The sequence below is a fragment of the Sciurus carolinensis genome, chromosome 4 (genome assembly GCF_902686445.1).
Source record: "Sciurus carolinensis chromosome 4, mSciCar1.2, whole genome shotgun sequence".
Classification (NCBI taxonomy): domain Eukaryota; kingdom Metazoa; phylum Chordata; class Mammalia; order Rodentia; family Sciuridae; genus Sciurus; species Sciurus carolinensis.
In genome coordinates, this window is record NC_062216.1 from 107,844,498 (window position 1) to 107,857,967 (window position 13,470).

General features: G+C 40.9%; 1 protein-coding gene across 12 annotated transcripts in view; it reads left to right on the plus strand.

The window, feature by feature from the left end:
* Nucleotides 1-13,470, plus strand: part of Pced1b (PC-esterase domain containing 1B) — a 226,141-nt gene that overhangs the window by 128,266 nt on the left and 84,405 nt on the right. For 9 of the 12 annotated variants that reach the window (XM_047549088.1, XM_047549090.1, XM_047549089.1 and 6 more), the window contains one exon: nt 5,808-8,371. The exons of the other annotated variants lie outside the window; for them this stretch is intronic. In XM_047549088.1, coding sequence (XP_047405044.1) covers nt 5,865-7,163 — 1,299 coding nt within the window. In that variant the 5' untranslated portion in view covers nt 5,808-5,864 and the 3' untranslated portion in view covers nt 7,164-8,371. Of the gene's footprint in view, nt 1-5,807; nt 8,372-13,470 lie in introns of those variants that run through there. 12 annotated transcript variants of the gene reach the window in all.

Here is a 13,470-nt window from a genome sequence, read left to right on the forward strand (position 1 = left end):
AATTTTCAGATTTAAAATATTTTAAATTCTTCCAAAGATATTTATTGCAAAAGAATCCTGCAAATTGAATAAGTTCCTAGGGACTCCTGCCTCCCCGAAATAAACTCGTGATCATGTGGTACCCAGTTTGCAGATCATTATTGCAGTTTTTGTGTTCTGGTTTTGGGACTAGGGATTGAAACCAGGAGCGCCTTACTGCTAAGATACATCCCCAGCCCTTTCTTTTTCCAACTTTGAGACGACCAAGTTGCTCTGGATGGCCTCAAACTTGTGAGCCTCCTGCCTCAGCAATCTGAGTTGCTGGTATTACAATTTTCCGTTTATTTCACATGTGTCAGACCTTATGTGTGACTAAGGACTACCTGAATAATCAAGTCAGGGATGCAAACCATACACTGGGGTTTATGATGCAGGGATTGGGCAAAGGAACCATGATGTTTGTTGGGAGTGAGAACGAATTTTGCAGAATGACATCTACCACAGGCCTCAACAGACAGGGGTGTTATCTAAATTTTTACTGAATTAACAGGTGCAATGCTGAGATCTATTTAAGAGGTGAGATCTTTGGGGGTGGTGAACTGGAGCTGGTCTTTCTGACAGCTATTTGGCAATTATTTCTCTACTGCATTTATTTACCATAGTCTCTCACCGTGCTTCTAGATAGATATTTTTATTTGCTCCTAAAACCTCTTTTTAAAATAGTAGGCCTGCATTATCTTCCCCGCTTTGATGGTTTATGAAGGAATAGTATTAACTAACTTGCCTCAAATCAAAAGATGAGTCTGGAAAATCCTCAATCCATAGGTCATTAAGCTTTCCCAAAGAGAAATTTTAATTGTTAGCTCTTCTTTTTTCTTTTAAAACTTGATATGACATTCAATTTAATTTTTGACAAGTTGAAATAGAAAACTAAGCAAATGCCAAGAAATAGATAATTCAAACAGGTGAATTCATGAAAAACGATTATTCTCTTGTATATACCATATATTCCATTAAAATTTAAGGGAATCTTGGAAAGTTCTAAGTATTGGTTTGATCCCAGGCAATCAGAAGGAAATGAACTTTTTATTGTCCCAATACCATGTTGCATTAAGATAGTCATATACAAGAAACTTTTAAAATAGTTAAGTACTTCCTACAAGTAATCAAACATCACCCTAATTCTTAATGACTGTCTCTGATTTAAGTCTTCTCTGCAGGGTCTCTGGAGCAACTAGTCTGTTTCAGTATTACTCTTCCTCAAAAATTAACCCAATTATTACAAATACTGATTAATGAAAAATAAATGTTGTTTCGCTTGTGGTGGTTATAAAGCAATAATAGTCAATGATTTATAATTCATGGCTTATGAAGTTACTAAAAAATTAATTATCCCCAAGTGGAGAAATATAGGCAAGTTGCTTGGAAGCAATTTATTATAGGGGTAGCCATTAATAATGTATATTTCTTGCCACCACTCTAGTCTAAGTCCAAATTTTGCTTTGAAAAAAGAAAAATGTGGAACTACATAACTACACAAAACCACGAGATGGGGATCTTCTTTAAACCTTTTTTTTTTTTTGGGTACTAGAGATTGAACCTCAATGCTCCACCACTGACTACATTCCCAGCCCAGTCCTTTTTTTAGGAAGGTACCGGGGATTGAACTCGGGGGCACTCAACCACTGAGCCACGTCCCTTGTATTTGGATACAAGGTCTCACTGAGTTGCTTAGCACCTCGCTTTTGCTGAGGCTGGCTTTGAACTCTTGATCCTCCTGTCTCAACCTCTGGAGCTGCCGGGATTACAGGCAAGCACCACCATGCCCTGCCATCCCCAACCCTTTTTAGTTTTGATTTTGAGACAGGGTCTTGCTAAATTGCTAAGACTGGCCTCAAATTTGTGATCCTCCTGCCTCAGCCTCCCAAGTTGCTGGGATTACTGGCGTGTACCTTCATGTCTGGCAAGCATTTTTTTCATATTTTACTTATAAGTAGGACTATTAAAATCCTCTGCCTCAGCCTTCCCAGTTGCTGAATACAGGCATATGTGTGCCACCATGCCTGGCTGAAAAAAAATCTTTTAATACTATTTTAAGACTGGAATAACAGATCACAATGGTTGTTCAGGTACCTCCTTCCTACCCCTCGACTCTTCCAACAGTTTTGGAGGCTTCATTTGCATATATCAATTCCAACGTCCAGCTCTTCCTCCAATATGTCTTTGAATATCCATTTCCTTACCCCTCTTCTTGAGGGATGAGATTGTCTTTTTATACCCACTCCTTGAACCTCCTAACACAATCTCTGGTTCTTCAGGATCTTTAATAATTAATTAATATTAATCCATAAGATAGCTCTAAAACTAATAGGTGAATTTAGCAAATCTGAAGAAAAGAAGAAACCTAGCTTCAAAAGATCACTGATTTGGCTTTCAAATCCCTTTTTGTTTCACTTTTTGTAAATAAAAAAGCCTGAAAGTGGAAGTTATTTGCCAAAAAAAAAAAAAAAAGAGAGAGAGAGAGAGAGAGAGAAAGGGAGAGATGATTTAACTTCTCTACATTATTTTTTTTCCAACTCACTTGCTTTGCTTAACTGTCATTTTGGTTCTGTACATTTTGTTTTTGATGTTTGGACTCTTAGCTTAAACAATCCTTTCCCACAGTTGGAGACCAGTGTCTGATTTTGTTAATCCTGTTGGAGTTGCTGGCGCTCTTTACCAAGAAGTTCATGAGTTTCCTTTCAGTTTCAGCTTCTTGTGAGAATGATCCTTCCATCACCCCACCCCTTGTCTCACAAACACATCTGCATGTCCTACTGGGGAAGAACAATGAGAAATTCTTCAAGCAGAAATATTGTATCCCTATTTTATAGATGATTAATCTGGTGTTCTGCAACTTGCTTAGGAATAATAACTATTATCAGCACTTGCTAATGTTTTGGACAATGCCTATTAATGCCTGATAATAGGCATTGTTCAAAATATTTTACGTTTAATCTTACATCAAAATCCATAAAGCGGATATTAACAGTCCCATTTCACAGCTGAGTAAAATTAAGGCATAGAGAGGCAAAATAATTTGCCTAAAGTCAAGGAGCTAGCAAGTAGAACCACACGAGCTATATTCTATTTCTAAGCTTTTTTGTTTGTTTGTTTTGTACTGCGGACTTAACCCAAGGGTGCTTTACCACTGAGCCATATCCCTGGGCCCTTTCTATTTTGAGACAGGGTCTCTAAATTTCTGAGACTGACCTTGAATTTGTGATCCTCCTGCTTCAGCCTCCATAATCACTGAGATTACAGGTAGAGGCCGTAGTGCCTGGCTCAAGCTTTTTTTTTTTTTCTTTCTATTTTCTCTGATAGCAAAATTATTCTATGAAGATGAGCAAGATGAACCAATGTTTTCAACTGTTTTATAGAACTTTAATATTCTACCTATTTTCATGTTTTAATTTTTTTACTTTTAACCATTTAAAACCACAAGTAGTATGACTTTTAAAAACTGAATTTGGCCAGGCATGGTGGTACAGGCCTGTAATCTCAGCAACTAGGGAGGCTATAACACAGGAGGATCACAGGTTTGAGGCTAGCCTCAGCAACTTAGTGAAAGTCTTGTCTCAAAATAAAAAATAAAACAGGACTAATATAGATCAGTGGTAAAGTGACCCGGGTTCAATTCCAAAACCAAAAAAAAAAAAAGTTGAGTTTGTAATTTAATGATAGCTGTCCATCAACACCCATTAAAATGTTTACTAATGCATAAAATTTTACAACTGTCAAGCCTTAGTGGATTTTAAAGTTTCCGTGTAAGTGTATAAGCGAATGCCATGTTCCTCCCAATCAGGTATTAAAGCGTTTTTTTTCCCAGAGTCATCCCTGAAGATAGTCATAAGTGGCAGCTTGAAATAAACAATCCAAAGTTTTGAAGATGAGTTTTAGTTTTTAACATTTTTATCCAATATGTTGGAAAGGAAAACCTTTTTCTCTACTTCTTAGTTCAGCCCCTGTGGGCAAGCAAATGAGGCAGATTAACAGGAATAAACTCACAATTTTAGTTAATATATACATGCAAGGAATGCACAGAAAAGAAGTGAAACTCAACAGTTAGATTTGAGGATTCATATATTTTTTAACAATTGAAAGCAAATGTTTAAACGTCAAGAAAGCTGAAAAAATAGGTGGAGTTAATGGAAGATAAGGACTATTTTAGTAAGATTTATTTATGCAACATCAAATAGGTGTCAATTCCCACAACCTGTCTGATGTTAAGTGATGAAAGAAACTCTTCTCTTCCTGGTTAGGGGGAGAGGTGTAGCCTTCCTCAAAGGGAAATTTATGCCCAGACTTTAGACAGATAAAGGGATGTCAGAAAAAGAATGAATTCATTAATTTAACAAATAAAAATAACAAGAAATTAAGAAGGGGACAAGGACACAGAATTTTCTGCATCTATTTTCAGTTGAAAATATCCCTTATCAAAGTGTGTGCTTTGAGGTAACATATTCTGATCTTCAAATGGAAAGCAAAGTACATAGCTGAACTATATCCAAATTTTATCTTTTTTTTTTTTTTTTTTTTTTTTTTTTTGCGGTACTGGGGATCGAACTCAGGCTCTTGTGCTTGCAAGGCAAGCACTCTACCAGCTGAGCTATCTCCCCAGTCCCAAATTTTATCTTGATTAGTATTTTTCAGTCCTACTGATAAGCAGTCATTTCCTTATTAAAGAAACCTTTTCATTTAATATTTTCTAACCTAGTACAAGTACTCTTTTCTGTTACTTGTTGCATTTAATTATTTTTAAGTTAAAAAAGGCAATATAAAACTATAAATTATATTTACAAAAAAGGGGTAAGGCAACTCACCCATAATTCTACTATTTTGGTGGGTTACAGGGTTTGAACTGAGGGGCACTCAACCACTGAGCCACATCTCCAGCCCTATTTTGAATTTTATTTAGTCACAAGGTCTCACTGAGTTGCTTAGCACCTCGATGTTGCTGAGGCGGGCTTTGAACTCTTGATCCTCCTGTCTCAGCCTCCCAAGACGCTGGGATTACAGATGGGCACCAGTGTGCCTGGCTCACAATTTTACTACTCTTAATAAACTATGTTATTACATATTTTCCTCCCAATGTTATCTATGTCTATCTATTTCATAGAGTTGCAGTGATATGGGCGCACAATGTATAATATTTTTACAACATTGCATTACAAACATTCTCCATGTTCTTAATCTCAGTCCTCATTATTTAATAGCTGCAAAGTTTGCCAACTATTCTGTAGTTGTTAAGCATCTTGGCTACTTCCAGGTTCTTGTTGTTTTGTTCCTTTATTTTTTGCCTTGTACTGAGGATTGAACCCCAACTCTTTTAAAAATTTGATTTTGAGATAAGGTCTCGCAAAATTGCCCAGGCTAGCCTTGGACTTGTGATCCTCCTGCCTCAGTCTCCCAAATATCTGGGATTAGGAGTGTTTGGCACTGCACGTGGCTGCTTCCACGTTCTTGCTGGGTCATCCCGGTGTTATCAAACCTGAGCAGTGCTGATTAGGGTTGGCCTCTCCCTTCTGGGTGGAGCCTGAACTCCTAGAACTACTTGAGCAGCTTACAAGTCCCAGGCCTAAAGGGCAGCAGACCACCCAGCGCACCTGTTTCGCTGCCTGTGCTCTCTCCCCATTCAAGCCCAGGTTTGGTGGAGCTTGCCAGGCAGCGCCTCAGGCGCACTTCCTCAGGGCAGGGGCCGTGGCTCCCAGGGCCTTTCCTTGTCTTCATTGAATTACCTGCCCTGCCCAGGGGTGAGTCCCTTCCAGCACTCTCTCCTTCTGTCCTAGCAATCTGCAGACTAACCCTGCACAAAGGAAGGAGCTAAGTTGCGCTCTCTGGGCATCATGGTCCGCCTGCTGGCCTCCGAAGTTCAGCAGCTGCTCCACAACAAATTTGTGGTCATCCTGGGGGACTCTGTGCAGAGGGCAGTGTACAAAGACCTGGTGCTCCTGCTGCAGAAAGACTGCTTGCTCACTCCCAGCCAACTCAAGGCCAAAGGCGAACTGACGTTCGAACAGGACGAACTGGTGAAGGGGGGCCAGCTGAGCCCCATGCACAATGGCACCAACTACCGCGAGGTCCGCCAGTTCTGCTCGGGCCACCATCTGGTGCGCTTCTACTTCCTCACGCGCGTGTACTCCAAATACCTGGAGGCCATCTTGGAGGAGCTGCAGTCGGGTGAACACGCGCCTGATCTGGTCATCATCAACTCCTGCCTCTGGGACCTCTCCAGGTATGGTCCGCAGTCCTGGAACAGCTATCTACGGAACCTGGAGAACCTGTTTGAGCGTTTGGGCCAAGTGTTGCCCGAGTCTTGCCTCCTGGTGTGGAACACGGCCATGCCTGTGGGTGAGAACATTACCGCGGGCTTTCTCCCACGCAAGCCCCTGCCCTGGGCCAACCCCCTGCGAAGGATCCTGGTCCACGCCAACTTCCACAGCTCCTTGGAGGCAAGTAAACACGGCTTCGATGTGCTCGACTTGCATTTCCACTTTCGCCACGCTTGGAATTGCCTGCAGTCAGATGGGGTGCACTGGAACGAGCACGCACACCGCCAGCTGTCCTACCTGCTGCTGACCCACGTGGCCGAGGCGTGGGGTGTGGAGCTGCCCTGCCGCTCACCCGCACACGCAGGCGAGCAGACCCAAGACCCCGCTGAGTGGGAACAGCCTGACCCGGCAGTTGACAGGCAGCCCCAGGCCAACAGAGATCAATCGGTGTCACCTCTGCTCCCGCTCCTGCCTCTTCCTAGGCGCCGCCCCCTGCTCGAGACCCCACGCCCCAGCTTACACCTGCCTCCGCTGCTGCCTCTTCCCGTTCCCCCGCCTCAGGTGTCTCCCCAGTCCCGGCTCTATCCCCAGGATTTCAACTTTTCCTCTGACCATGTTTTCCAGTCAGATCAATTCTATTTCCATTCGGATGTCCCCTCACCTACCCAGCCAGGATTTGCCTTCGAAGCTGACTTCAACTTTTGTTCCCCGCCACCCATGCCCAACTTCTCACCCTGTTATCAGCAGCGGGCGCCTGTGGTGTACAGGGGTTTACCGCGGTACCTAGTTCGAGGCCCCTATATGCCCTGGAGAGGGCGGCACAGAGGATCAAAAAGAGGGGCCCCAGCCCACCTGGAGTCAAGGCGCCAGTAGGCCCTCCTGGGTCTTTTTTCCCCTTCTCCTGAAGGCGAATGGCGTGGATTGTTTTGACTCTGCCGTTATGTTGGCACAGGCTGCGTGCCCTGACCTTAAGCCTTAATAGTTGGTCCATTTTTGGACATCTTCGCCTTTGTAGCTGTTACGCATTACAGGCCCGGGGAGAGCCTTCTGACTGGTTCTTGTTGCTTTTCTTGTTTCTGCATGGGGGGCGCAGGAGGGACCAGGCATTATTCCTGCCTCCCCATTCCCTATTGCTTTTCCCTTTTTGTAACAATAAAAGTGGAATACAGAAATTGTTTCACAAAATAGTCGTGGGTTTTATGTGTGTCTAAATTTAATTGATAGCTCTCCTTGCAGTGAAATAATTAGCTCTGTAAAAACAGGACACTGATGAAGAATAGTTGTGACATCTACTTGGTGGACTATTCAAACTAGTTTGTCTAAAGTAAATTCTTCTGGGAGTTCCCATAAATGGGTCACTTTTCGTGATCATATTTTCCAGAAATTCCCAAAGAATCCTTGAATTTTAGAATTAGGGAAATGAAAGACATAAAGCTTAACCAACACTTAGGAGAATACTGAATCCAAGAAAGATGAGTGTGACTTGTTCCAAGTCATTCAGACAACCATTCTGCCCCTAGTCTTTCCTAGTTTAAACTAGTTTTCTTGGTCCTGAGGTTTGAAAGCTAATGTGAAACAAGGAAAGTCCACCAAACGTGGTCTTACTATGCAAGTGATGGCAAAACCATCTCTGGGACCATAACTGGAAGTCTGTTGTTACTTATATGATGAATTATGTAAGTTAGAAGGGAAGGCATGCTTGTGACAGTGATATTCATTCCTGATTTTTGGACTTAAGAAAAATAGCTCAAAATAAACTGGGTTTTTTGTTGTTGATGTTTGGCTTTTTGTACTAGGGATTGAACCCAGGGGTGCTTAACCATTGAGCCACATCACCAGCCCCTTTTTATATTTTTTTTAGAGACAGAATCTAGATGAGTTATTTAGAACCTTGTCAAGTTTCTGAGGCTGGCCTCCAATTTGGAATCCTCCTGCCTCAGCCTCTCGAACCTCTGGGATTACAGGCCTGCACCATTGTATCCAGCTGTAAGCTGTTCTTAAAGACCATATAGTCACCATCATGGAATAAAACTACAAATTGGAAGGGACAACACAGTCCACAGATTCCTTCTCTTTCAACTCTGACAGATGCCATGGTTTTTTTTTTTGTTTTGTTTTGTTTTGTAGGAATGTTAACATCACTGAGACTGTTTAAATGCTAGAACCCCTGGTCTACTGGACTAGTGAAATGTTAATGTTTAAATAAAATAGTCAATAGGATGTTATTAAAATCTTCTGAATAATCAGGATGTTTTACTGAACTGATTTGACTGATTTGTTGGTCTCCAATACCACTACCCCTAAGTTTGATAAGAGTGAGGAAATGTTAGCCCACAAAAATGAAGATCATGAACTCACAAGAAATGGATAGCTATGGAAGAGAAAAACAGTGGCTTTTAACCCTCTAAAGGAACATGCGATTCCTAGAGAAGACCTTGATCTTTACCTTTGTAGCTAAAACCCTAGCAGTGCTGAGCACTTACTGACCAGTATTTCTCATTGAATCAGGATGTGAAGAGGTGTCTTATAAATACATTGATGATTGTCTAAAGAGATCATGTAAATTGACATTAAATCTCTGTAACCCCTCTGAAGGAATATTGCTAAAACAGCATGAGGATGGTGGTTCTTCAGGACCCTGGAAAGAATGTTCCAGCATGTTCAAGAAAGAGGGACATGTCTGGCCATGTAAATGTTCTAGTGCATCAGACTATTAGATTCAGTAATATCAGCCCTCAAGATAAGCCAGTTGCCTTCCTGGCTTTACACTCTGGCTTTACACTTCCCAAGCAGCATTTAGCTGCTGATCTAAGTAAATCAACACATTTTAGTACTTATATTTCCAGAAATAAACCAATAAATTGGTGCTCTGGTTGTTGTGAGTTAGGTTAGCACGTTATTCCTCCGTAATCTGACCATGCCTGATAAATCAAGGAAAATGAGGTTTTAGATACTCAGTGCTGAGAACCACGCATGATGATCTACTGTTTTATGAATTAAATGAACCAAATACTCAACAAGTTTTTTTTCCTCAGGTGGGTAGGAATGCAGGGACCATCTTCTCTCACAGGTGCGTTAATTCCATATGGCTGCTGTCAAAGATGCCACAAATGTGGTGACTTAAAACAACACACATTTAGCCAGGAGTGATGGTGCACTCTTATAATCCCAATTACTCAGGAGTCTGAGGCAGGAGAATCAAGTTCAAGGCCAGCCCAGGGAACTTAGTGAGACCCTGTCTCAAAATAAAATTTACAAAGAGGGGAAGTGACTCAGTGGTAGAGTACTCCTGGGTTCAATCTCCAGTAGCATACACACACACACACACACACCAAAAAAAAGAAAGAAGGAAAAAAAGAAAGAAAGAAAACAAAAAAAGTATTCTCTCACAGTTCAGAAGGTCAGGAATCTGAAATCCATTACTCCAAAATAAAATTCCTACTTTCTCCTACACTGTCTTACTTGATCAGCCTTCTTCCTGCCCCTGCAATGTTATCTTCTGGAACTCTCTTTATGGTTCTTTATGCTTTCAACCACATGGAACTTCTTCCTGTCCATGTAACATGTCAAGCTCTTTTTGGGGTCTTTGCACTTGGTATTCCCTTTGCTCGGAATGTTTACATCCCTAGCTCCATTTATTTGAATATCTAACTCTTCATCCTTCCATTCTTGCCTTTGAAGTCACTTCCTTACAGGACTTTCATGACTAATCTGAAAGTACCATAATGATCTATTATAGCACTGTATTTCCTTTATATTATTTTTCCCACTCAGCAATGGCTTCATTGTTAACATGTTATCCTCCTCTTTCAGAATTAAAGTACTATGAGTCTTGTTCCCTTGAATTCCCTCTCCCTACTAGGCAACAGATGGGGAAAAGATATGGTCTAGTATATTTGCTTTAATTAAATGTGCGAAAAGATAATTCACATTATATATTAGATTACGTATGCAATTTGTATTAAAATTGGGCAGTATTGGATTACTCTTCAGGGAATGTCTGTCAACATAGCTTTACATAAGTCACCCTGAGTGGCTACCCTCCCCCTCTTCCCTGGGCCCAACTCCCCGCCACCGGAGTCAGAGCCTGATAGCACATTCCCTGGGGTCTGCATTTAATTTCATACATATACTGGCCTTTCTTTCAATCTAAGGCTTTCTTTGCCCATTTCTGCTATTGTCATCTTGCTCCTTAAAATCCAGAAACCTAGCAATGCAATCAAGCTATTGTCTGATAAAAAGAGCCAAAATTATTCAGTACTGATGAGAAAAATTATTTCTCTATTGTTCAGACTTACAATGCAGGGTTCATTTGGCCTGTACTGCAGCCTCAAGAAATGACAGCATTCAGAGCTTTTCATACTTGACTCGTCTCAAGTTTTCTGGAAAAAGGAAAATAGAAGTAAAATTAATGATTAAGTTTACATTATCCAAGGCATGGATGTTTCTCACAAGATTGTATAAAAATATGTTATACCAAAGACTCAAACTTTAAAGCTATAACTATATTTTTCCATTAGTATGAAGAAAATAAGGCCCAGAATTTGAAAATAAATGAAACCTTATCTCCTGCCATAGGAACACCGTCAACTCCTCCACTAATCAGTCACAGATTCTCTGCGGCAATGTTCACATTAAATGCTGGAGTTGTACAAAGCGGTAGGTCTCTTTGACCACTGTATGTTCATGAATTCTGCAAAGGTAAGTTGTTTTGGAAACAGATAATTAAGATTTATGTCAGAACCAGGCAGAGAGGTGCTTACTTCTAGTCCCAGTAACTTAGGGAGGCTAAGGCAGGAGGATGGCTTGACTACGGGGATTCAAGACAACCGTGGACAACACAGAGAGACCTTGTTTCAAAAGAGGGGTGGGGAGGAAGATTTACGTCAGAAAAAGACATTGTTTTAAACTATTGTATATTCATTTCTATAAATTCTAGAAAAAATATTTTTATCCTCACAGTTTCGTGAAGGACTTCTACCCATTTTTATTTATAGATATAGCTTTTTCATAAGACTTTACCTCTTAAAGAACCATCTCCTGAAACATGTCCCTTTGAACCATAATCTTCTCTTCACATGTATTCTGAGGGCAAGGTTGTTCGCAAAATGAGTCATTCCATAATTGCCCAGTATGGACATTTACAATGAAGCTCTGAGTAGCTCTGCATAAAATCACTTGATTAAATGTGTTTATTTGCTAGATTCATTTAACAATAGAACCATTTTCATTTGTAGCTTTTTTTTTTTTTTTTTTGGTACTGGAAATTGAACCCAGGAGCTCTTTACAACTGAGCCATAACCCCAACCTTTTTCATTTTTATTCATTTATTTATTTTTTTGGGGTGCTGGGAATCGAACCCACAGCCTTGTGTTTGCAAGGCAAGCTCTTTACCGACTGAGCTATCTCCCCAGCCCTATTTTTTATTTTGAGACAGGATCTCCTTAAATTGCTTAGGGCCTGGCTAAAAGGCTGAGGCTGGCCTCAAACTTGGAATCTTCCTGCCTCAGGCTTCTGAGTTGCTGGGATTACAGGTGTGCACTACTGCACCTAGCCATTTGTAGCATCTTGAAAAGGTATATTTTAGGAAATATTGTTTTAGAGAATTCCAGATAAAATAGTGAAAGCAAGTGAAGTGGAAGAAAAAATGGTTTAAGAGTGACATTTGACAGTTTACATATGCAGCCCTTTTCTAACATAGCATTATTAGTAATCAGTGTCCAGTTACAAGCTAGTATTTGTTAAATAAGCCTGGAACAAACATGGGAAGGGCTAACTAGCCAAAGTGGGATGAAATGAACCAGAAATGATTGCCTTCTCCTTTCTCTATGGTAAGGGAGGCACTGGGAGAGCCTACCTTGATAGCAAGGTCTAGGGTGTTGTCCAGTACAGCCTGAAGAGTATGGCATGTAGTGGAGGAATTCCAGCCCTAGGATCAGATGCCTGGCATAAGGTCACAGAAGATTCCAAGGAGCATCCCAATGGAACATGGCAATTGGGAAGGAGAGAATAAACAGTATGCTGAAGTCGAGCAGATAGTCATTCGACAACAGTACCCTCTTCCAACGTGTAGGGACAACATTGTCAGGTGCCAGACTCTGATTCCAAGTAAAGGGTCTTAGAAGAACAAGAGGGCCAGCAGGAGCTGCTGTGGCAGAGTAGACACCCTGAAGCAGAAGCAACCACCAGCCAATGCCGTCTGACAGTGCCTCCTCTGGGCAGCTGCCGTCCTTCCTGCTGCAGCCGTGACACCTCCGACCCAGCTGATACATGGCTTCTTGAATTTGGTGTCTTGTCTAAATATCATGGGTTGATTTTTGGCAAGTCGATTTTGATCTTATATTTCATCTTGGCAATTAAATCACACTACCATGTTGACCTTCCCTTATCATCCCCTCTAACCCTAGCCACACCAGGCCTTAAGGCAGTGATCATCAATGGTATTTAGCATCAGAATCTCCTGGTGGGCTTGCTCAAACACCATTGCTGCAAAACCACCACCCCCAAGCTTCAATCCAGTATGTGAGGAGTGGGATCCTAAAATTTGCATTTCTAATTAAGTACTTTTTCAGAAGATAAGGATCGTACTTTGCAAACTGCTAATCTAAGGGTTTGTTTGTTTTGTTTTGTTTTGTTTTGTTTTGTTTGCCCTAAAATAAAACTATAAAAAGTGTAGAAAAATCTAAATTTAGGTTATGGCGGGTATTCCCACTCATGTATTCATAATCTAGATTTAACCACTGTTAACATTTTACCAGATTATTTCTTTTTCAAAGGTTTTTGTTGCTGCTATTGTTCTTATTGCTTGTACCCAGTATTGAACCCAGGGGCACTTAACCAATGAGTCACATCCCCAATCCTTTTTTTTATTTGGAGGCGGGGTCTCCCTAAATTGCTTGGGGCCTCACTGAGTTGCTAAGGCTGGCTTTGAACTTGTGATCTTCCTGCTTCAGCCTTCCAAGGCACTGGGATTACAGGTGTGTACCAGAACACCTGGCTTTTAAAGTATTTTAAAGTAAATTATTTCATAATATTTCATCCCTAAATACTTTGTGGGAAGTAAGGGTATTTTCCTGGATAACAAGATGATTAGTATAATATCTAACAAAATTGATGTAACTTGCTGATATCATTTGATATCCAATCCCCAAAATGTTTTCTACAACTATTCAAACTGGGA